This window comes from Pseudophryne corroboree, chromosome 1 (genome assembly GCF_028390025.1).
Source record: "Pseudophryne corroboree isolate aPseCor3 chromosome 1, aPseCor3.hap2, whole genome shotgun sequence".
Lineage (NCBI taxonomy): Eukaryota > Metazoa > Chordata > Amphibia > Anura > Myobatrachidae > Pseudophryne > Pseudophryne corroboree.
In genome coordinates, this window is record NC_086444.1 from 41,505,659 (window position 1) to 41,528,448 (window position 22,790).

At 49.1% G+C, this 22,790-nt stretch overlaps 1 protein-coding gene across 2 annotated transcripts in view; it reads right to left on the minus strand.

The window, feature by feature from the left end:
* The window catches only part of ARK2N (arkadia (RNF111) N-terminal like PKA signaling regulator 2N), a 130,541-nt gene that overhangs the window by 103,293 nt on the left and 4,458 nt on the right, over positions 1-22,790 (minus strand). For both annotated transcript variants that reach the window (XM_063958566.1, XM_063958576.1), the window contains exon 2: positions 14,535-15,342. In XM_063958566.1, the coding sequence (XP_063814636.1) occupies positions 14,535-15,258 (724 nt within the window). In that variant the 5' untranslated portion in view covers positions 15,259-15,342. The remainder of the gene's footprint in view (positions 1-14,534; positions 15,343-22,790) is intronic.

The window sequence follows — 22,790 nt, forward strand, 5'->3', positions numbered from 1 at the left end:
TTAGTTCCAGAATATTTATGTGAAGGGAAGTCTCCTGACTCGACCATAGTCCTTGGAAGTTTCTTCCCTGAGTGACTGCCCCCCAGCCTCGAAGGCTGGCATCCGTGGTCACCAGGACCCAGTCCTGTATGCCGAACCTGCGGCCCTCTAGAAGATGGGCACTCTGCAGCCACCACAGTAGAGACACCCTGGTTCTTGGAGACAGGGTTATTAAGCGATGCATCTGAAGATGCGATCCGGACCATTTGTCCAACAGGTCCCACTGAAAGATTCTGGCATGGAACCTGCCGAAGGGAATTGCTTCGTAAGAAGCTACCATCTTTCCCAGGACCCGCGTGCAGTGATGCACCGATACCTGTTTTGGTTTCAGGAGGTCTCTGACTAGAGATGACAACTCCCTGGCTTTCTCCTCCGGGAGAAACACTTTTTTCTGGACTGTATCCAGAATCATACCCAGGAACAGTAGACGTGTCGTTGGAACCAGCTGTGACTTTGGGATATTCAGAATCCAGCCATGCTGGTGCAGCACTTCCTGAGATAGTGCTACTCCCACCAACAACTGTTCCTTGGACCTCGCCTTTATTAGGAGATCGTCCAAGTACGGGATAATTAAAACACCCTTTTTTCGAAGGAGTATCATCATTTCCGCCATAACCTTGGTAAATACCCTCGGTGCCGTGGACAGTCCAAACGGCAGCGTCTGGAATTGGTAATGGCAATCCTGTACCACAAATCTGAGGTACTCCTGGTGAGGATGGTAAATGGGGACATGCAAGTAAGCATCCTTGATGTCCAGGGATACCATGTAATCCCCCTCGTCCAGGCTTGCAATAACCGCCCTGAGCGATTCCATCTTGAACTTGAATTTTTTTATGTATGTGTTCAAGGATTTCAAATTTAAAATGGGTCTCACCGAACCGTCCGGTTTCGGCACCACAAATAGTGTGGAATAGTAACCCCGTCCTTGTTGAAGTAGGGGCACCTTGATTATCACCTGCTGGGAATACAGCTTGTGAATTGCCGCTAGCACCGCCTCCCTGTCTGAGGGAGCAATCGGCAAGGCAGATTTTAGGAACCGGTGGGGTGGAGACGCCTCGAATTCCAGTTTGTACCCCTGAGATACTATTTGAAGGATCCAGGGATCTACCGGTGAGCGAGCCCACTGATCGCTGAAATCCTTGAGGCGGCCCCCCACCGTACCTGGCTCCGCCTGTGGAGCCCCACCGTCATGCGGTGGACTTGGAAGAAGAAGCGGGGGAGGACTTTTGTTCCTGGGAACCTGCTGTTTGTTGCAGCCTTTTTCCCCTACCTCTGCCTCTGGACAGAAAAGACCCGCCTTTTCCACGCTTGTTTTTCTGGGTCCGAAAGGACTGAACCTGATAAAACGGCGCCTTCTTAGGCTGTGAGGGGACATGGGGTAAAAATGCTGACTTCCCAGACGTTGCTGTGGAAACTAGGTCCGAGAGACCATCCCCAAATAATTCCTCACCCTTGTAAGGCAAAACTTCCATGTGCCTTTTAGAATCTGCATCTCCTGTCCACTGGCGAGTCCATAAGCCTCTCCTAGCAGAAATGGACAATGCACTTACTTTAGATGCCAGCCGGCAGATTTCCCTCTGTGCATCTCTCATATATAAGACTGAGTCTTTGATATGGTCTATGGTTAGCAGAATCGTGTCTCTGTCTAGTGTGTCAATATTTTCTGACCACGCAGCGGCAGCACTGCACATCCATGCTGACGCAATAGCTGGCCTAAGTATAATGCCTGAGTGTGTGTATACAGACTTCAGGATCGCCTCCTGCTTTCTATCAGCAGGTTCCTTGAGGGCAGCCGTACCCGGAGACGGTAGTGCCACCTTTTTAGACAAACGTGTGAGCGCTTTATCCACCCTAGGAGGTGTTTCCCAACGTGACCTATCCTCTGGCGGGAAAGGGAACGCCATTAGTACCTTCTTAGGAATTACCAATTTTTTATCAGGGAAAGGCCACGCTTCTTCACACACTTCATTTAATTCATCTGATGGGGGAAAAACTACGGGTAGTTTTTTCTCCCCAAACATAATACCCTTTTTAGTGGTACCTGTATTTATATCAGAAATGTGTAACACCTCTTTCATTGCCTCAATCATGCAGTGAATGGCCTTAGTGGGCATCAGGTTAGACTCATCGTCGTCGACACTGGTGTCAGTATCAGTGTCGACATCTGCGTCTGCGATCTGAGGTAGCGGGCGTTTCAGAGCCCCTGATGACCTTTGAGACGCCTGGACAGGCACGAGCTGAGAAGTCGGCTGTCCCACATTTGGCATGTCGTCAAATTTCTTATGCAAGGAGTCTATACGTGCACTTATTTCTTTCCATAAGCTCATCCACTCTGGTGTCGGCCCCGCAGGGGGTGACATCCCTTCTAAAGGCATCTGCTCCGTCTCCACATCATTATCCTCATCAAACATGTCGACACCGCCGTACCGACACACCGCACACACACAGGGAATGCTCTACAGAGGACAGGACCCACAAAAGCCCTTTGGGGGGACAGAGTGAGAGTATGCCAGCACACACCAGAGCGCTATATAATGCAGGGACTAACTGAGTTATGTCCCCTATAGCTGCTTTTTCTATAAAAATGTATACTGCGCCTAAATTTAGTGACCCCCTCTCTTTTTTACCCTTTTCTGTAGTGTAGACTGCAGGGGAGAGCCAGGGAGCTTCCTTCCAGCGGAGCTGTGAGGGAAAATGGCGCCAGTGTGCTGAAGGAGATAGCTCCGCCCCTTTTCCGCGGACTATTCTCCCGCTTTTTCCTATATTCTGGCAGGGGTATTTTCCACATATATAGCCTCTGGGGCTATATATTGTGGTATTTTTGCCAGCCAAGGTGTTTTTATTGCTGCTCAGGGCGCCCCCCCCTAGCGCCCTGCACCCTCAGTGACCGGAGTGTGAAGTGTGTATGAGGAGCAATGGCGCACAGCTGCAGTGCTGTGCGCTACCTTGGTGAAGACTGATGTCTTCTGCCGCCGATTTTCCGGACCTCTTCTTGCTTCTGGCTCTGTAAGGGGGACGGCGGCGCGGCTCCGGGACCGAACACCAAGGACTGGGCCTGCGGTCGATCCCTCTGGAGCTAATGGTGTCCAGTAGCCTAAGAAGCCCAAGCTGGCTGCAAGCAGGCAGGTTCGCTTCTTCTCCCCTTAGTCCCTCGCTGCAGTGATCCTGTTGCCAGCAGGTCTCACTGAAAATAAAAAACCTAATTTCTATACTTTCTTTCTAAAGGCTCAGGAGAGCCCCTAGTGTGCATCCAACCTCGGCCGGGCACAAAATCTAACGGAGGCTTGGAGGAGGGTCATAGTGGGAGGAGCCAGTGCACACCAGGTAGTCATAAATCTTTCTAGAGTGCCCAGCCTCCTTCGGAGCCCGCTATTCCCCATGGTCCTTACGGAGTTCCCAGCATCCACTAGGACGTCAGAGAAATATATATTTTCTTGCTTATTACACCAACCATATCCCAATCACTATTCACTCAATCTTGTGTGTCAGCCAAGCAGGCAGACAGAGCATACACTAGATCATCTGCAATCACAAGCTAAGTCAGAGGTTCCCAAACTGTGTGCCGTGGCTCCCTGGGGTGCCTCTGGACACTTGCAGGGGTGCCCTGGGTTGGTGGTCCAGGACCCATTCAAATTATTCATGGTCAATATAAATAGGCAAAACCAGTGCTGGTGGCTGCCAGTCATAAAATATGTGGCCAAACAGAAGCAAATCTTGTCCCTCACCACACAACTGACCCTAAGGTTGACATATAAACGTGATCTACTTAATGTAATATTTATTTCTAAATTTCTCAATAAGACATTTTTGGCCTAGGGGTGCCGTGAAAAAAAATTCTGATATTCTAGGGCGCCGTGATTCAAAACAGTTTGGAAACCACTGGGCTAAGTGGCAAAGTAATTTTCATATATACAAATTATTTTGCATCTTATTCATTATGTCTATAAAAAGGACCAAATGTCCTCAAACAAAACAGGCCCCATAGGTGCGTCGGCCCACCGGGAATCTTCCCTGTAAACCCTATGGCCAATCCGCCTCTGCGCATGAGCACTTCAGTTGCCCACAAATGAGCCATATTGGAAGTTAAGAAGTTTGAGAAGTCACAGAACTGCAGCGCTTATCAAGAACCAATTGATAATATGTACACATCAATGAACATAGAAGTACATATAAGGATTCTCCCTTAAAATGAAGTACAGTCCTCAGTGAAATGAAGAGATTTTTTTTAGGTGATCTTTTCCTCCGAGCACCGGACGCTTAACGCGTATCGGACATACAGTCCTTCCTCAGAAGCGCTTCTGAGGAAGGACTGTATGTCCGATACGCGTTAAGCGTGGCTCCAACGTTTTATGTACTCTGGGGCACACGGACATTCTCATCACTTTGGGGACGATCCTGTTGTGAAATCTGGCATCCGGAAAGCCTGATAAGCCATCCACTTACCATCTGTGGCTTCAGGAATCCGGTCTGGTGATAAAAGCCGTGTTGTCTTATGAAGATTGTTCTTATGTGCTGTACAAATTCTTTTATATTGTAAGTTTAATCGGTGGAATTAAACTTGTGTGGTTTTAAATACTACTACACTATGGTCTGTGTCCTTTAGTGCCTCCCACCTCCCTCATTTATACTGGGGAGAGGAGACACTTATCTTTCAGGTTCATTCAAAGTCCTTTGGTGTCCGGTGCTCGGAGGAAAAGATCACCTAAAAAAATCTCTTCATTTCATTGAGGACTGTACTTCATTTTAAGGGTGAATCCTTATATGTACTTATATGTTCATTGATATGTACATATTGTCAATTGTTACTTGATAAACGCTGTAGTTTGTGTGCAAAAATCTTCTTTGTGTCTATATATTTTGGATGTGTGGGGTGCTCGTCTGTTTGCACACTTTTCAGCAGTATATTAAGTTTTGTTGCGCAAAATATTACCGAAAACATCGGCTTTTGTAAGTCACAGAACTGGAAAAATGTGACCAAGCGCTGTCATTGTCCAACTGCACTAAAGCTTGCCCAAACGAGGGAATAATTACAGATGGGTCCACATTTATCTTGACCTTTAATAGGATTAATTGAGACTGGCCAGTCGTACTTAGGGGGTAATTCCAAGTTGACCGCAGCAGGAAATTTTTTAGCAGTTGGGCAAAACCATGTGCCATGTGCACTGCAGGAGGGGGGGGGGGGGGGGGGGGGCAGATATAGCATTTGCAGAGAGTGTAAGATTTGGGTGGGTTATTTTGTTTCTGTGCAGGGTAAATACTGGCTGCTTTATTTTTACACTGCAATTTAGTTTGCAGATTGAACACACCTCACCCAAATCTCTCTCTCTCTCTGCACATGTTATATCTGCCTCCCCTGCAGTGAACATGGTTTTGCCCAACTGCTAAAAAAAATTCCTGCTGCGATCAACTTGGAATTACCCCCTTAATCCCCTGCTGTATTGTTCTCTGTATTGTATTGCAACCGAGAACAATAGATGAAGGGTTTATGCTAATAAGGCATGTTGTGCCTAGGCTCAGAAAACTATTCAAGATAACCGTGGACCCATCTGTAACTCAATTTATGAAACCCCCCCCCCATGGTTTGTCCATAGACATGGCCAACTGTAAATAAGGTAACTCGATACTTCAGATGACCGGTCAGTGTTAGTTGAACAGTTGGAACAACTCTAAGAAACCCACTATAATGTGTTGAGAAGAAGCTGGAACCACAGTGGACTGTAAGGTCGGGTGTAACTATTATTGAACTCTCAAGCTGGGTACACACTAGAACGATGTTGGCCCGAAATACCATTTTGTATCGACATTTTGCCTACATCGCTTAGTGTGTATGCATGATTGCGCGCTCCTGCAGCCGCTAGCGATGGACGCTTGGTTTTACGTGCTGCACATAAAACAAAGCGTTGCCGCTATTGCCCTGTATTATCCTATTGGGGGACGGAACATGTTTGCTCCACCCTTCATTAGCATCGGCCCAGTGTGTACACAATCTAGGGCTGACGGGGATTTGTTCCGACGTCAGAACGAATCCCCGTAGCTCTAGTGTGTACCCACCTTCAGGCTGTACTTACAATTTACAGGTAAGTCATTATTAGTACTGGTGCTTTTAAATGTTAATTCATTGGGCTTGATTTCCATAGAGGGAGAATAGGACCTGCGCTCGCCGCCGAGCCCGCTAGGGGGTTCATTGCGCTCACCCCCCTGCCGGCATTCTACAGGCCGGGAAGCCAATGACGGTATACTGAAATTCGGCATTGCGTGTAGTGGTAACACATACCGAACCCATATATGTATGTATGCTCGCTCTACACAGGCTCTTACATGGCTTGATGATCTGGACCAAATTTGGTACACCCTTCATTATCCAACTTATAATACTGTGAGGGTTTTAACTAAAAATCCACCCCTTTCGAGACCCAGGACAATAAATAAATCGAGAGAGAGACACAGACATACGGCTGTTGGACCGGCACCCCATGTCGGCATAACCTTATCCTGGTTGGTGCCCTCACAGGTAAGGTATATATATCCAAGAAGACATACTGGCACGCCATTTCCTTCAAGCACGCCACAATTTACCTAGTTTACGCTATCGCATGATCAATCATATACCATCCCTTAAAAGAGGAGGTGGTCGGGATGCACTATTAATGAAACGTGAAACTGAGTGGACACATCGTTTGGAGGTAATCCATCCGAGAGGGCTTAATGATATGCTTTATCATGTTTTTAATGTTTTGTATATTTCTACCTATCAATCCTGCGGTATTCACTATTATTCCTTATGTGGATTTGCGTCAGTCTTCTATTGTCTATTATTGGTTACACTGCGCCTATTACAGATATGCTAATGGCTTAAGTTGCGATGTGCAATGATATCTCAGTGCAGCATCGGGTATCCCGTTGCCATGGTGACAGTACACAATTGAGGTGGACGTGCATCGTGTCTATGCGCGATGACATCATCTGTGCGGGATGCTGCAGGGATTCCGGCGCGAATGGCAATCCTGCATTCACTTGGCGCTGGGTACATGGGTGAGTTGAGCTTATTTACTTGTTTGATGTATCCTGATGACAATCTTTGATTAAGATTGAAACGTTGCTATTACACTGGATGTGCGGTTTTCTTCATTACAATATTCTGGAGTGCCGCACCTTAGTGATAGAGATATATATATTTTCCATAAAATTCATTGCTCTATCTGTTTGTCTGGTTATGAATTTGGACACCCCTGCACTGATTGGGATGAAAGAAACGCAAGGTGGTCCAGTTGGATCTTGGCCAGGTTTTGGTTTAGGCACCCCCGGGAGGGTTAGGCTGCTGGTAGGGGGATGGTTAGGTCTGGGCACACCTGGGGTGGGTCGGGGTTAGGTTACAGGGAGGGAAGGTTATGTTTAGGCACTACCATGGAGGGTAAGGGAGGCAGTGTTCTCCCCAGGTTTAAAGTTTCGGGCAGTCCTCCCCGCAAGAGACGCCATGCCACACGGCACTCTCACCAATTCGTCCTTGTAGCAGGCAGATGCGGATTTCGGGGGATCCGGTCTGAAGATCAAGTGTCTAGGTCGACAATGTTTAGGTCGACCACTATAGGTCGACAGTCACTAGGTCGACATGGATGGAAGGTCGACAGGGTTTCTAGGTCGACATGTGCTAGGTCGACAGGTCTAAAGGTCGACATGAGTTTTTCACATTTTATTTTATTTTTTGGATTTCTTCATACTTAACGATCCACGTGGACTACGATTGGAACGGTAAAGTGTGCCGAGCGAAGCGGTAGCACCATGCCCGAAGCATGGCGAGCGAAGCGAGCCATGCGAGGGGACGCGGTGCACTAATTTGGGATCCCGGTCACTTTACGAAGAAAACGACAAAAAAAAAAAAAAATCCTCATGTCGACCTTTAGACCTGTCGACCTAGCACTTGTCGACCTAGAAACCCTGTCGACCTTCCATCCATGTCGACCTAGTGACTGTCAACCTATAGTGGTCGACCTAAACACTGTCGATAAAACGAACCACACCCGGATTTCGGATGTACCGCCCAATGGGAAGATCATGCGACTGTGACACGGCCGAGCTACGCCGACGTCAGTGTCGCATGATCTTCCCATCAGGCGCTCCACCCGGAATCCGTGCCCACCTTCAACCAGGTCTAATTTGGTGAGAGTGCCGGGTGTCAGGGGACGGACTCCTTTGGCTGCACGGTCAGTGTAGTGTTGTGGGCTGCAGGTGCACAGTGCAGAGTAAGGGCTGCGTTCCCTCCCCCCTGACTAAAAGCAAGGGTGCGCTTTTTAGGTGGGAACAGGCGCCTGACTGAGCAGCAGTGAACACAGTATCAGTGTCTCTGTTCTGGATAGTATACGCTGGGAGATTTAAAAAAAAAACCACACAACAACTATGTGGAGCCAGAAAGTTAGGGCATCATTCGGGAGCTGTTTAGTATCTGTGGGGGCATCATCTACTATGCGAGCTGTTTAGCATTCTGTGGTGCCAACTAGTGGTGTCATTATCTGGGTGCTGCATTCTATGCCAGGGCAGTAAATGTGTCTGTGACAAACTAATTGTGCAGAGCCAAGTATAATATTAAGTATTAGGTCAAGATTTAAGCACTTTATTATTGCGAAGACCCCCACCCGGCTACTTCTTGATGCCATCCGGCTAGAAAAAAAATTGAGGAAGAACACTGGGGGGGGGGGGTTCAGGTAAGTAAACTTACCTAGCCCCTGTTGGATTCTCGCTGACCCCCAGCATCCATAACACACACATACATATACACATACATACATATATATATATATATATATATATATATATATATATATATATATATATATATACACACATACATATACATATATATATATATATATATATATATACACACATATACACATACATACACGCACTGCCTCTTTTCCCCTCCACACACAGACAAATGTTAATAACCGTTCTCTAATATTGTATAATGTTACATATAAAGGTTGGCTGGCAGATTAATTCTTCGGATGCCTTTCCAATCGGCTCATGCATTCCTGAGTCCTGCACCATGGCGATAGAGTTTAGCTGGGAGACGTTAGGATACTTCCTCCAAGCAGTCCCCTCGGTTCCGTTGTGATGTTCTCAGAGCAATGCAACTCTTTCTTCAGATTCATATAATATATAATCTTGGGGGGGATTTCAATTATTTTAATGCAGCCACAGCTCCAGTCTAAACTTAGTGTTCACTCTAGGTTGTTTTAGAATGCAAAAGCCGCCCTGCCCCTTCTGCGGCACCCTGCTAGAACAGCCGCCCGCTTCCTGCCCTCCCAGCATGTAAAGATGCCGTGCGCATGCGCGCGTCATCCATTCACGCATTGGGAGAGAGCTGGGGAAAGCCCAGCACCGACGGAGGTGCTGGGCACGCCCTCAAAAGTGACGTTGACGGCCACAGACGCCCTCTATAGTAGCGTCTGTGGGCCGCACCGCCCACTAAAATGACGGGGACGTGGCCACACCCCCTAATTTGAATGGCCATGCCCCTGCCTCATCCTAGAAGGAACACTATAAACGAATAGTAGTTGTTCAATTGTTTGTGCCAATAGATATCCATTATTTCTACTCGCACCTGGGGTGGCTGGCAGAAATCCACCCCAAGTTAGGCTAATGGGTGTCTAGTAACTTGCGCCATCGGCCCAAACAATACTATATCTCCCAACGAGCTGCGCAAAAATACAACCGATTTCCCGACCTTAAAGATCAGTTGCAGAGGATAAAATGTCAGGTCATATTTTTATCTATACCACGGTGAGGAAAGGGATAGTGCATATGAATAAACACAGGCATGTTGCTGTATTGACTGTATATTAGAGCATGTAGCAATTGTATCGGAGCCTCACACCACTGCCATGGAACCTGTCATTTACAGTCTGTCTCTCACATGCAGCCCTGTCCTCACTGACACATCACTCATCTCCTGATATACTCTGTGCTGCTGGGGACACTGCTCCTCCCACTATATAACTCTCAGTCTGTGACTACCTGCTGCTTCCATTCCCCTCCTCACATCATGTCACTGCCCCTGTCACATGCAGCCCTGTCCTCACTGTCACATCACTCGTCTCCTGATATACTCTGTGCTGCTGGGGGATTCTGCTCCTCCCACTATATAACTCTCAGTCTGTGGCTTCCTGCTGCCTCCATTCCCCTCCTCACATCATGTCACTGCCCCTGTCACATACAGCCCTGTCCTCACTGACACATCACTCCTCTCCTGATATACTCTGTACTGCTGGGGACACTGCTCCTCCCACTATATAACCCTCAGTCTGTGGCTTCCTGTTGCCTCCATTCCCCTCCTCACATCATGTCACTGTCCCTGTCACATGTAGCCCTGTCCTCACTGACACATCCCTCATCTCCTGATATACTCTGTGCTGCTGGGGACCCTGCTCCTCCCACTATATAACTCTCAGTCTGTTGCTTCCTGCTGCCTCCATTCCCCTCCTCACATCATGTCACTGCCCCTGTCACATGCAGCCCTGTCCTCACAGACACATCCCTCATCTCCTGATATACTCTGTGCTGCTGGGGACCCTGCTCTATCCACTATATTACTCTCAGTCTGTGGCTTCCTGCTGCCTCCATTCCCCTCCTCACATCATGTCACTGCCCCTGTCACGTGCAGCCCTGTCCTCACTGACACATCACTCATCCCCTGATATACTCTGTGCTGCTGGGGACTCTGCTCCTCCCACTATATAACTCTCAGTATGTGGCTTCCTGCTGCCTCTATTCCCCTCCTCACATCATGTCACTGCCCCATGCAGCCCTGTCCTCACTACCACATCACTCATCTCCTGATATACTCTGTGCTGCTGGAGATCCTGCTCCTTCCACTATATAACTCTCAGTCTGTGGCTTCCTGCTGCCTCCATTCCCCTCCTCACATTATGTCACTGCCCCTGTCACATACAGCCTGGTTCTCACTAATACATCAACCATCTCCTGATATACTCTGTGCTGCTGGAGATCCTGCTCCTTCCACTATATAACTCTCAGTCTGTGGCTGCTGCCTCCATTCCCCTCCTCACATTATGTCACTGCCCCTGTTACATACAGCCTGGTTCTCACTAATACATCAACCATCTCCTGATATACTCTGTGCTGCTGGGGACCCTGCTCTATCCACTATATTACTCTCAGTATGTGGCTTCCTGCTGCCTCCATTCCTCATATCATGTCACATGCAGTATTGCCCTCACTGACACACAAGTGGACAGGTCACTGCCGCTACTGAAATACCATGTGCTGCTGAAAATTAGTATGACGTGATTAGCTATAGATTAATCTAACTTTCCTCACTTCAAATTTGGGACCATATAGACAAGGACCAGAGGACTAAATAGAAAAAGCTGCTGATCCTAACTAAATACATGGTATAAACACAATGTAAAAAGCACTTTATGTCCTGGGCAGAGGACAAAGACCTGTGATGTATTATAACATGTAAGAATAATGTTCTGGCATGGGTGTGGATTATTAGATCTACAATAAAAAAAGGTCTACAGTCAATAGGTCGACCACTAATAGCCGACAGTAGAAAAGGTCGACAATTGTTTTTGAGGTGTTTCGGCACTTTTCTGCCACAAACTAGCCCCATTAGTGATCCGGTGCGCTCGGCCCAGGTTACCATTTGCAATCGTAGTCCACATGGATAGTAAAGTAAGAAAAAGTCGAAAAGAATTTAAAAAAGCCTCCCCCCAAGAAACCCTTGTGTCTACGATGTGTCGACTATTTTCATGTCGACCCTTTGAACGCTCTACCAATTACCCGTCGACCTAATGTGTCTACCAGTAGTGGTCGACCTACTGACTGTAGACCTTTTTAATGTAGATCTATAGTCTGGATACTTTCTGGCCCCACGCTGGGTGTTCAGACTGATACACTGATCGCAGATCCATTTCTACAGGGACCGTTCACAGCAGCTACTGTATCTCTCACTCCGTCACACAATGGGCCAGGCTTGGCTTTTATACACTAGTATCGGATGACTAGAAACTACACAAGACATTTACAGTGTCTTTTTTTGGTAGGAGTCTAGAGATGACACCGCAGTGATAGTTATTCCAACTATGAAACAGAACATAAAAGCCATATGAGCCAACTATACACAATTTTGCATAGCCGATGTAAACAATAAGTGTCTTATAAAATACTAATTAAATATATATTTTAAGGACGTGTGATATACATTTTGCTTTGATAGCACTCTCCATGATCTATTGCTTAATATTACAAGGACAGGCGGCTTATGAATGTAAAAAGCCCCACAGTCTAAAGATGGGTACTCTAGAGGACATTAACGATGTGGCCAATTCACAGATCGGAACGACACATCAATAAAATCATCCAGTGAATACGCACTATGTTGATGACTATGCACGCTTCCTCGCACCGTCAGCCCCGCATGCTGATCCGACAGGCGACATCACCTGCTCAGTAACGCCAGGCATCTCACGGTGCATGGCGTATTGAGGCTGGGTGTACGAGGACACATCTGTACATACAATTACTTGCTCTTTGTAAAGCACTTTGCGGTATATTAACTAAAGCCCGATTTTCATCTATTACAATCTAAAATCGATATTTTACCTCCAGGGCTAAAACACACATTCACTAATTATAAAATCATCTTTTAGTAAATATGCGTTTCAACCCCTGAAACACAATATTGATACGATCGATTTTCACCAATTTGAAATTGATAAAAATACACCCCCTTATGTTTTAAGGCTTCCATTCCTTGACAATGTATTAGTGGCAGAGACTTTTGCTATTGTCCCGGGACGGTCTCTAGATTAAAAAAAACAAAAACAAAACAAAAGCACTAAAAATATATTTAATGGATAGTCCAGTGACTCACATCTTTGTAATAATATAATTTAAGTGCACGGCTAACAGTGCATTCAGGAGTAACGGAGAAAGGAAATTAATTGTAAATATCCTGCATTTGAGATAAAAATTGACAAATAAAATAAAAAATGTGCAATTTTTTGTGTGTGGGGAATGGGGGCTGTTACAACAAATACAGAAGAAAAAAAAATAGCTTCCTCTTGATCAATTTAAAACTGCAGTCCATACAAGATTATATTCTATTAAGAAGCGCCTTGCATTTTAACAAGCCACTTCATATTAGCTTCAGGATACGCGGACGATGGCGTCTGTGCTATGCCTGGCTGGGACAATGGCTGCTTTACTGGAGAATAGGAGGACGGCTCCCAGCTGCTCTTCCGGGCCTAGATTCCTGCTATAGAAAGGCTGGGTCCATGTATAGCTTGTCGTCCCGCCGGCTTCACCTTTCCTGGTAGTATAAGGAGAACAGCAGACTCGGAATGGTCATTAACAATGGAGTAGTGTCAGATTATAGCCAACTACTGTCTCATAAAAGGACATTTATAGGTGCAATTTATGGCTCATTGGGTGCAGGGCTAGCTTGGTAGCGGTTCACCCAATGCTTATTCATTAAGGGCGTTATATCATGAGAATTCAGTCATTATACGCCCCCTGTAAAGGCAGTAAAGACGTTTGTATAATTCGGAGCTAAACCAGATAACTTAAATAACTGAAGTGCTCATAAATAGATCAATTGGTGTCAAAGTGGTCTCGGTGCGGCTTTCTGCCCCCATAAATAGAATGGGAGATCCCGTGATATGACCTGCATAGACATTGTACTTTGTAGGTTTGTATCAGGAAAGGTAAAGGCAATTATAACACTCTCCTACTTGTCAGTGAGTTTATAAAAAGCCCAATCACAGACTTCTGGGCGAGTTGGGGTTTAGTGGACACGCAGGACAAGACAGAGTAATGTATACCTCTCCAAGAGACATCTAAAAACGCCTACAAGTGACACGGCTCGCCCACCCATAGCAGCCGACCCGGGCAGTAACAAGCCAGGAATCCGGTGAGCGATTGTGTAGCCAGGGAGACACACGTCCCTCAAGGCAAGACAGCAATTTACTATGTGGATGCAAAGTGGTTGAGGCAGCAAAGTAATCAGTTCATGTGGAAAATCCCTGAAACATTTACTCTGCTTACGGTCAGCCTATAAAAGGGATTTGTAGTAAAGCGACAGCTTCCTGTGCGAGACAATGAAGTAAACACGCCTTGGGCTTGCAGACGAGAGATGCAAGTCGCTACCTGAGCAAACTGGGACAATTAAACAAAGAAAAAAAAAAGAAAAATCTGCAAATGTCTAATAAAATGAAACAAAAACACTGCATATCATCATAGGTCTTTGGTAATATTAACATATCTACAGTCTGCTTCTTTATACAGCAAGATAGTTATATGAAGGCTCGTTCTCAGAAATAACCTATCACATTAGAATAGGCATCAACAGAACACCAAGCACCATGCAGTAATAGGTTAGAATATTAGCTACTTCTGCCTACGTCGCCTAACGCAGCCGGCTTTCCATGCCGCTAGTTAAATAACACATTAGGCCAAGGATATATTTTTACCTGGAATCTCGGCTGTGATTGTCTTACTGCTCCCTGAAACCTCCTCATCATCGTCTGAGGAGCTTGTACTCGAGTCGCAGGTAAGATCGCTGTCGCTCGTACTACTGTCCTGCAGCAAGTTGTACTTCTTGCGTGCGGCCGCCTCTCTCTTCTGCCTTAATAGCCGAATTCTCTCTTTGTGCTTTTGGCTTCTGTGACCTTTGATCTTGGTAACTCTACCGTTTTGCTTGTCGCTGGACTGACGGTTTTTCTTGGCAGCCATAGTGGATGTTTCGCTCTCCGACCGGGATCTCCGAGACTTGCGTGCTATGGCAGCTCCTTGGCCGGCAGCGTCGCAGCCTTCGGTTATTGCTTCGGTGCGTCGTGGCTCGTTCTCTTCTGCGGAAGACAATGTGTCAGAGTCGGCCAAGTGTCCGCTGGAAGAAGGGGAGAGCATGCAGTGGTTGGAAGAGTCACTCTCGTACACCCGGCCAGCCATGGGCTTGTCGCTTTCAGTAGACGCAAGCTGGGACTCCGAAGAGTCCCTTCTCAGTTCCATTAGCAGGCAAGGCATGGAGGACAACCCTGAAGAGTCCGGGACATCTTGTGCATCATCTTTCAGGGATGGCGGCTGAATGTCTAGTGCTCCATCTTCAGCCTGAGAGTCCGCTGTCTGTTGGGTGACATGAGGAGGCACTTCAGAGTCTAGAAGCTGTTCATCCTTGCCAACCGCCTCCATCTTCATGTCAAGTGTGCAATTCCCCACTGGCTTTCAAATCATGGAAGACTTCTGGTCACGTTGCTTAGTAGCAGTAAATACTGGCATGTACTGGAGAAAGGGGAATAAAATAGAACAAAGAGACAAAACCTTAAGTCAAACATTTATATATTTATACACATAGGAGCTAAGGAATAAAACAAAAACAAAAAAGTGACAGAGTGAGTGAATTGAGAGAACAATTTGTTTGCAAAAGCTTGACTTCACCCATCGCGCGTGAGACAAAGCGCCACACACATACAGAGCGCGCGAGACAAAGCGCCACACACATCGCGCAAGAGACACACACAGCGCGCGCGCGAGACAAAGCGCCACACACATACAGAGCGCGCGAGACAAAGCGCCACACACACAGAGCGCGCGAGACAAAGCGCCACACACACAGAGCGCGCGAGACAAAGCGCCACACACACAGAGCGCGCGAGACAAAGCGCCACACACAGCGCGCGCGAGACAAAGCGCCACACACAGCGCGCGCGAGACAGAGAGACACACACACAGCGCGCGAGACACAAAGCGACACACACACAGCGCGCGAGACACAAAGCGACACACACACAGCACGCGAGACAAAGCGACACACACACAGCGCGCGCGCGAGACAAAGCGACACACACACAGCGCGCGCGCGAGACAAAGCGACACACACACAGCGCGCGCGCGAGACAAAGCGACACACACACAGCGCGCGCGCGAGACAAAGCGACACACACACAGCGCGCGCGACAAAGCGACACACAGCGCGCGCGCGCGAGACAAAGCGACACACACACAGCGCGCGCGCGAGACAAAGCGACACACAGCGCGCGCGCGCGAGACAAAGCGACACACAGCGCGCGCGCGCGAGACAAAGCGACACACAGCGCGCGCGCGCGAGACAAAGCGACACACAGCGCGCGCGAGACAAAGCGACACACAGCGCGCGCGAGACAAAGCGACACACAGCGCGCGCGAGACAAAGCGACACACAGCGCGCGCGAGACAAAGCGACACACAGCGCGCGCGAGACAAAGCGACACACAGCGCGCGCGAGACAAAGCGACACACAGCGCGCGCGAGACAAAGCGACACACAGCGCGCGCGAGACAAAGCGACACACAGCGCGCGCGAGACAAAGCGACACACAGCGCGCGCGCGCGAGACAAAGCGACACACAGCGCGCGCGCGCGAGACAAAGCGACACACAGCGCGCGCGCGAGACAAAGCGACACACAGCGCGCGCGCGCGAGACAAAGCGACACACAGCGCGCGCGCGCGCGAGACAAAGCGACACACAGCGCGCGCGCGCGCGAGACAAAGCGACACACAGCGCGCGCGCGCGCGAGACAAAGCGACACACAGCGCGCGCGCGCGCGAGACAAAGCGACACACAGCGCGCGCGCGCGCGAGACAAAGCGACACACAGCGCGCGCGCGCGAGACAAAGCGACACACAGCGCGCGCGCGAGACAAAGCGACACACAGCGCGCGCGCGCGAGACAAAGCGACACACAGCGCGCGCGCGCGAGACAAAGCGACACACAGCGCGCGCGCGCGAGACAAAGCGACACACAGCGCGCGCGCGCGAGACAAAGCGACACACAGCGCGCGCGCGCGAGACAAAGCGACACACAGCGCGCGCGCGCGAGACAAAGCGACACACAGCGCGCGCGCGCGAGACAAAGCGACACACAGCGCGCGCGCGCGAGACAAAGCGACACACAGCGCGCGCGCGCGAGACAAAGCGACACACAGCGCGCGCGCGAGACAAAGCGACACACAGCGCGCGAGACAAAGCGACACACAGCGCGCGCGCGAGACAAAGCGACACACAGCGCGCGCGCGAGACAAAGCGACACACAGCGCGCGCGCGAGACAAAGCGACACACAGCGCGCGCGCGAGACAAAGCGACACACAGCGCGCGCGCGAGACAAAGCGACACACAGCGCGCGCGCGAGACAAAGCGACACACAGCGCGCGCGCGAGACAAAGCGACACACAGCGCGCGCGCGAGACAAAGCGACACACAGCGCGCGCGCGAGACAAAGCGACACACAGCGCGCGCGCGCGAGACAAAGCGACACACAGCGCGCGCGCGCGCGAGACAAAGCGACACACAGCGCGCGCGCGAGACAAAGCGACACACAGCGCGCGCGCGAGACAAAGCGACACACAGCGCGCGCGCGAGACAAAGCGACACAGCGCGCGCGCGAGACAAAGCGACACACAGCGCGCGCGAGACAAAGCGACACAGCGCGCGCGCGCGACAAAGCGACACACAGCGCGCGCGCGACAAAGCGACACACAGCGCGCGCGCGAGACAAAGCGACACACAGCGCGCGCGCGAGACAAAGCGACACACAGCGCGCGCGCGAGACAAAGCGACACACAGCGCGCGCGAGACAAAGCGACACACAGCGCGCGCGCGAGACAAAGCGACACACAGCGCGCGCGCGAGACAAAGCGACACACAGCGCGCGCGCGAGACAAAGCGACACACAGCGCGCGCGCGAGACAAAGCGACACACAGCGCGCGCGCGAGACAAAGCGACACACAGCGCGCGCGCGAGACAAAGCGACACACAGCGCGCGCGCGAGACAAAGCGACACACAGCGCGCGCGCGAGACAAAGCGACACACAGCGCGCGCGCGCGAGACAAAGCGACACACACACAGCGCGCGCGAGACAAAGCGACACACACAGCGCGCGCGAGACAAAGCGACACACACACACAGCGCGCGCGAGACAAAGCGACACACACACAGCGCGCGCGAGACAAAGCGACACACACACAGCGCGCGCGAGACAAAGCGACACACACACAGCGCGCGCGAGACAAAGCGACACACACAGCGCGCACGAGACAAAGCGACACACACAGCGCGCGCGAGACAAAGCGACACACACAGCGCGCGCGAGACAAAGCGACACACACAGCGCGCGCGAGACAAAGCGACACACACACAGCGCGCGCGAGACAAAGCGACACACACACAGCGCGCGCGAGACAAAGCGACACACACACAGCGCGCGCGAGACAAAGCGACACACACAGCGCGCGCGAGACAAAGCGACACACACACACAGCGCGCGCGAGACAAAGCGACACACAGCGCGCGCGAGACAAAGCGACACACACACGGCACAAGAGACAAGGTGACACACACACACGCTTTGTCTCTCGTGCTCTGTAACACAAACAGAACGTGAGAGGGAGACAGAAGGGGGAATTCAATTATGTTCTGGACAGATTTTCCCCGCAAATCCACCAGACACTGCCGAACTTTAGGGCAGTGGGGATCTTGCTCAAAAGTGCTTGCTGCCCCATGGGGTGCAAGAACTTCTGGTTGAACAGGGGTTCGAATTGGCCGGGTGAAGGGGGCGCGTTGGGCTGCTGTTGCTGGCATTTAAATGCTGCGCCGACTGGCCCCCTTCTCCCGCAACCGATTCCCCCCACGGCATGAGAGTGATTTTTTTATTATATTTTTTTTTAAAGAGAAGATGTTGCAGGCGGTCTGCAGACGCTGGAGAATAGATCAAGATGGTGACAAGAAAGATGAATCACAAAGCATCAGGGAAAACAATCACTACTGCGGGATGAAAAAAAAAAATTAATATATATATTTCCCTTTTAAAGTTAAACAGGGTTGTGGCAGAATCTCCATTCACTGCACCCATACAGCCCATCTCTCTGACAGGAACACCACAACATCTCAGCAGTGCAAAGTTACCCGTTAGACACTTTTCTGAAAGATCAAATGACCGCAACAAACAGACGGCCGGGTCGCCAGTCCTCCTATGTTACAAAGCAGGATCTGGTCATGATCATAAATGATTCTATGAGGCTGTGCTAAAGAACCGCTACAGACAATGCAGGAAACTGGCGATTCTCTCGGTGTGGTAACACAGGGGGGGGGGGTAAACATACGCCTGACGCCATCAGCCCCAATAGCTGATCTGTGTACATTGCTCTGCTGAGGCTCCGAGAGATCTAATCCCCGGTGGGGAAATGAGTCAGCAGGTGACAGATGTGAGCAGGTTGAGTCATAATGTATCTCACAAGCTGCACGAGGACGCTGAGTGAGAAAACCGCCAGCTATGTAAATAACACCCCGGCTTAGATGGCATTAGATACAATGGGGCAAATGTATTAACCTGGAGAAGGCATAAGGAAGTGATAAACCAGTGATATGTGCAAGGTGATAAAGGCACCAGCCAATCAGCTCCGTTATGTAAATTAACAGTTAGGAACTGATTGGCTGGTGCCTTTATCACCTTGCACATATCACTGGTTTATCACTTCCTTATGCCTTCTCCAGGTTAATACATCTGCCCCAATATTACATGCACTGTAAGGATGGACGTTTGCAGGACTCCCAGGAATATATTGTGTGAAGTCATGTCGAACACAGAACCTGCGCTTGAAAAGGAAAGGATAGTACGATGCAGGGGCAGATTAAGCCACATTCCCAAATCAGTGATAACCCTTAGAAAATACACTGCAGAACATACTGTAAAATGCAGACTGACGTTAGGTTAAGTCAGGACAAGGTCAAGATGCTTTGCTTCCTAGAGCAAAATGTTTTACTATAAACCAGACATGACACTGACCAATCAGCACGGCGGCAGCAAAAGCAGTTCAACCGGGCCTATAAACCACACCCCCTTCTGTCAATCACTGCCTTACCTGCTAACCCCCTGGCTGCACGGAAACCATAACCGATGCATGCAGGGTCCTAGCAACTGTACTACTGTCTACTGTGCAATGAACGAGGAGGTGGCAGCATTACTGACAAGTGTTTTAATCACAAGTTAGTTCACAATCAAGTGACACGCTGCAAAGTAATGTAATTACATAGTGACAGTGAACTGGTAATAAACACAATCAGGTGCGACTTTCAAGCTGTGTGACATGTCTCCTGCTGCCGCGCATGGTATAATTATACACTACGGCAACACCTGCAGCTATTTATACCTGCAAGGAGATATACACTACTTTAAGCTAGTGAGAATTCATTGTTGCAATGCCTGGACACGAAAACCTGAGAGTAAACCGTAACGGTGGCATCACAAAGCAGTTTATAATAACAGCATGGCAGCTCAGTGGCAAGCATGACTGGTACACCTTTCCTGCAACGATTATACCTAAGCGCACACACTATACAATTATTGGACTCACTTCCCATTAACCGTGTGCTCGGCCTGTTTGACTGCATAGCGTGTTTAGGAGTTTTGCCGATAAACCGGAGAAATCATGGTCGCACACGCCTTCCTTTATTGGATCGCTCAGGCAAGACAAAGTCTCAGCCTCAATTTCCCATGTGTGGGCATTGTCTATAATCGGAACATATTTCCCATGTTTTTCCGTGAGTGCCCCATTCTCCTTGTGGGCGGACATATGCAAATTCAGTTACTTATTATTAAAAAAAAATTGCTTGTGTGAATCTCGTATCTTTCGATTTGCCCAAGAATCGTCCCAATAGTCAGGATACAAAAAAAAAACCACGAAAATAAATCGGACAGTGGGGTCGATTCAATTTAGCAACAGTTGAATAGCGCCAGGAATTAGCTCCTGGCGCTATTCAATACAGCGACTAGGTACCCTCAATTGTCGGGAAGTCTTCTCTTAGCCCCGGATTGTCGGGAATCAGCATCGCAGCGGGTAGTTAAGTCAGAGAATGCTCATTCTCCAGAGAAAACTACCTGTTAAGTCAGCGAGAACGGGCATTCTCCGACTTAACTTTAGCTGAATTGAATAGCGTCGGGAGCTAATTCCCGGCGCTATTCAACTGTTGCTGAATTGAATCGACCCCAGTGTGTACCTAACCCAAGTCGCCCTTCACCTCTTCCACCGGACCGACGTCAGGCGTTAACACGACCAGCTAACTACATTACCAGATTTCAAAACGGACCCAGAGGACCTGTGCGTAGTCTCTCCCTCCGTGGACAGGGGGAACCTTCTTTAGCATAGCTACAGCAAAAGTATCATACCAACTAAACAAGCCAGGCTGCTTTTCAATTCCCATAAGGAACACTTGTTCTATTTAATGTAGTTGTGGGGGGCTGGAGGGATCAATATATCGACGTTCCACATTAACCATATATAAAAGCACCGCAAAGTTAAGAGGAAAATACCAGCAGCGCAGGGGAGAGTTAGCGGACCGAACCATCGTCCGTCAGAGGAAAACAAGAACAGAGCCAGAGTAAAGAGAGTATCAGGTGGGAAATCTAGAGCTTCGCATGTTCGCAAACAAAACGCTGGAATAAGTGACTTAGGAATCCCTGGCACCTGCAGAAGAAACAGCCTGATCTTGGCACATACAAGACGAGTTCAACGTGCCATAAAACTGAGATGCATTGCGAGAGCTGGGACGGAGCGGGTAACGTAAGCAGGCTGCCCTCCCCTCCTGGCAGCTGCCATGACCGGATACTGCATTAAAGCCACCGTGGGAACGTGAGAAGAGACATAAGGTTACAGCACTGGGTTTCATGAAATGAATACACCCCAGATACAGACACTTCACAGCCACAGGGATATTAAAGCGGCCTGCGGGAAGGCGTGCGCAGGGAGGAAGTATTTCCTTTATAAAACATTAACAGTGAGACTGTCATTGCACAAAGTGAAGCAGCCCCCCTCTCCCCTCCAATTAGCTAATCTGCCTGGTTTCCCATTTTCAGTATTGATACCTCCTGATGCATGCAATGTTAATCAGAGGCCAAAGCGTCTGCAGATGTGGTAAATGCTATTTACAGCAGCGTGAAACCAGCGTGTGTGAAACTAGCTAACTATTGTAAGGTCTAGATACCTTCCAAATACAGACCGTGCGCGTCCACATCAACACAAGACGCTGAATTCAGGAGCTAGTCAGCCAAAGCTACGGACTGGCAGGATCATTACACACAGCCAGGGGAAGGTGCCAGTCATTTGCTGACAAGGGTTAAGTGCCACAGTTTGCTTCTTAAACTACAGGCTACAAGACTGTATTTAGCAGGCCCAGACCCACACACATAGGAGGTGGGCATTCTGTGCACAGAACCAATATTCATGAAAATGCAGCCTAGGAACGCAGCAGGCAAGGTGCCGAAGTTACTGCACCAAGCAAATGTCAACACCCATTATGGTTTTACCGTTTATATACACACATTGATAAGCAGCAGACACTACTCAATGCCTATCCTAACAGGAGAACAGAGGATTTAAGTAATGCAGCAAAGCTGGATGTCAGGTGGTCTGTAAAACAGGCGCCCCACATCACACATATGCTGTGGAGTAGCTTATGAATTAGTGTCCAGTACGCAGACCTGTTAGAGGCCAAGGAATAACTGCATCCCGTGACATCAACAATCAGTTTTGGGTGCACGGACAGCCTGATTTCTGGGAATTATCCAGCCCTGGCAATGTGATGTAAATAAGCCATCACTTCACCGCGAGTCCCGCATCTTCCTTCTACCAGAAACTTCCTTGTGAGTGCCTGGGGCTTTTATACTTCTATTTCTTATGCAACGTTTAAAGAGGCAA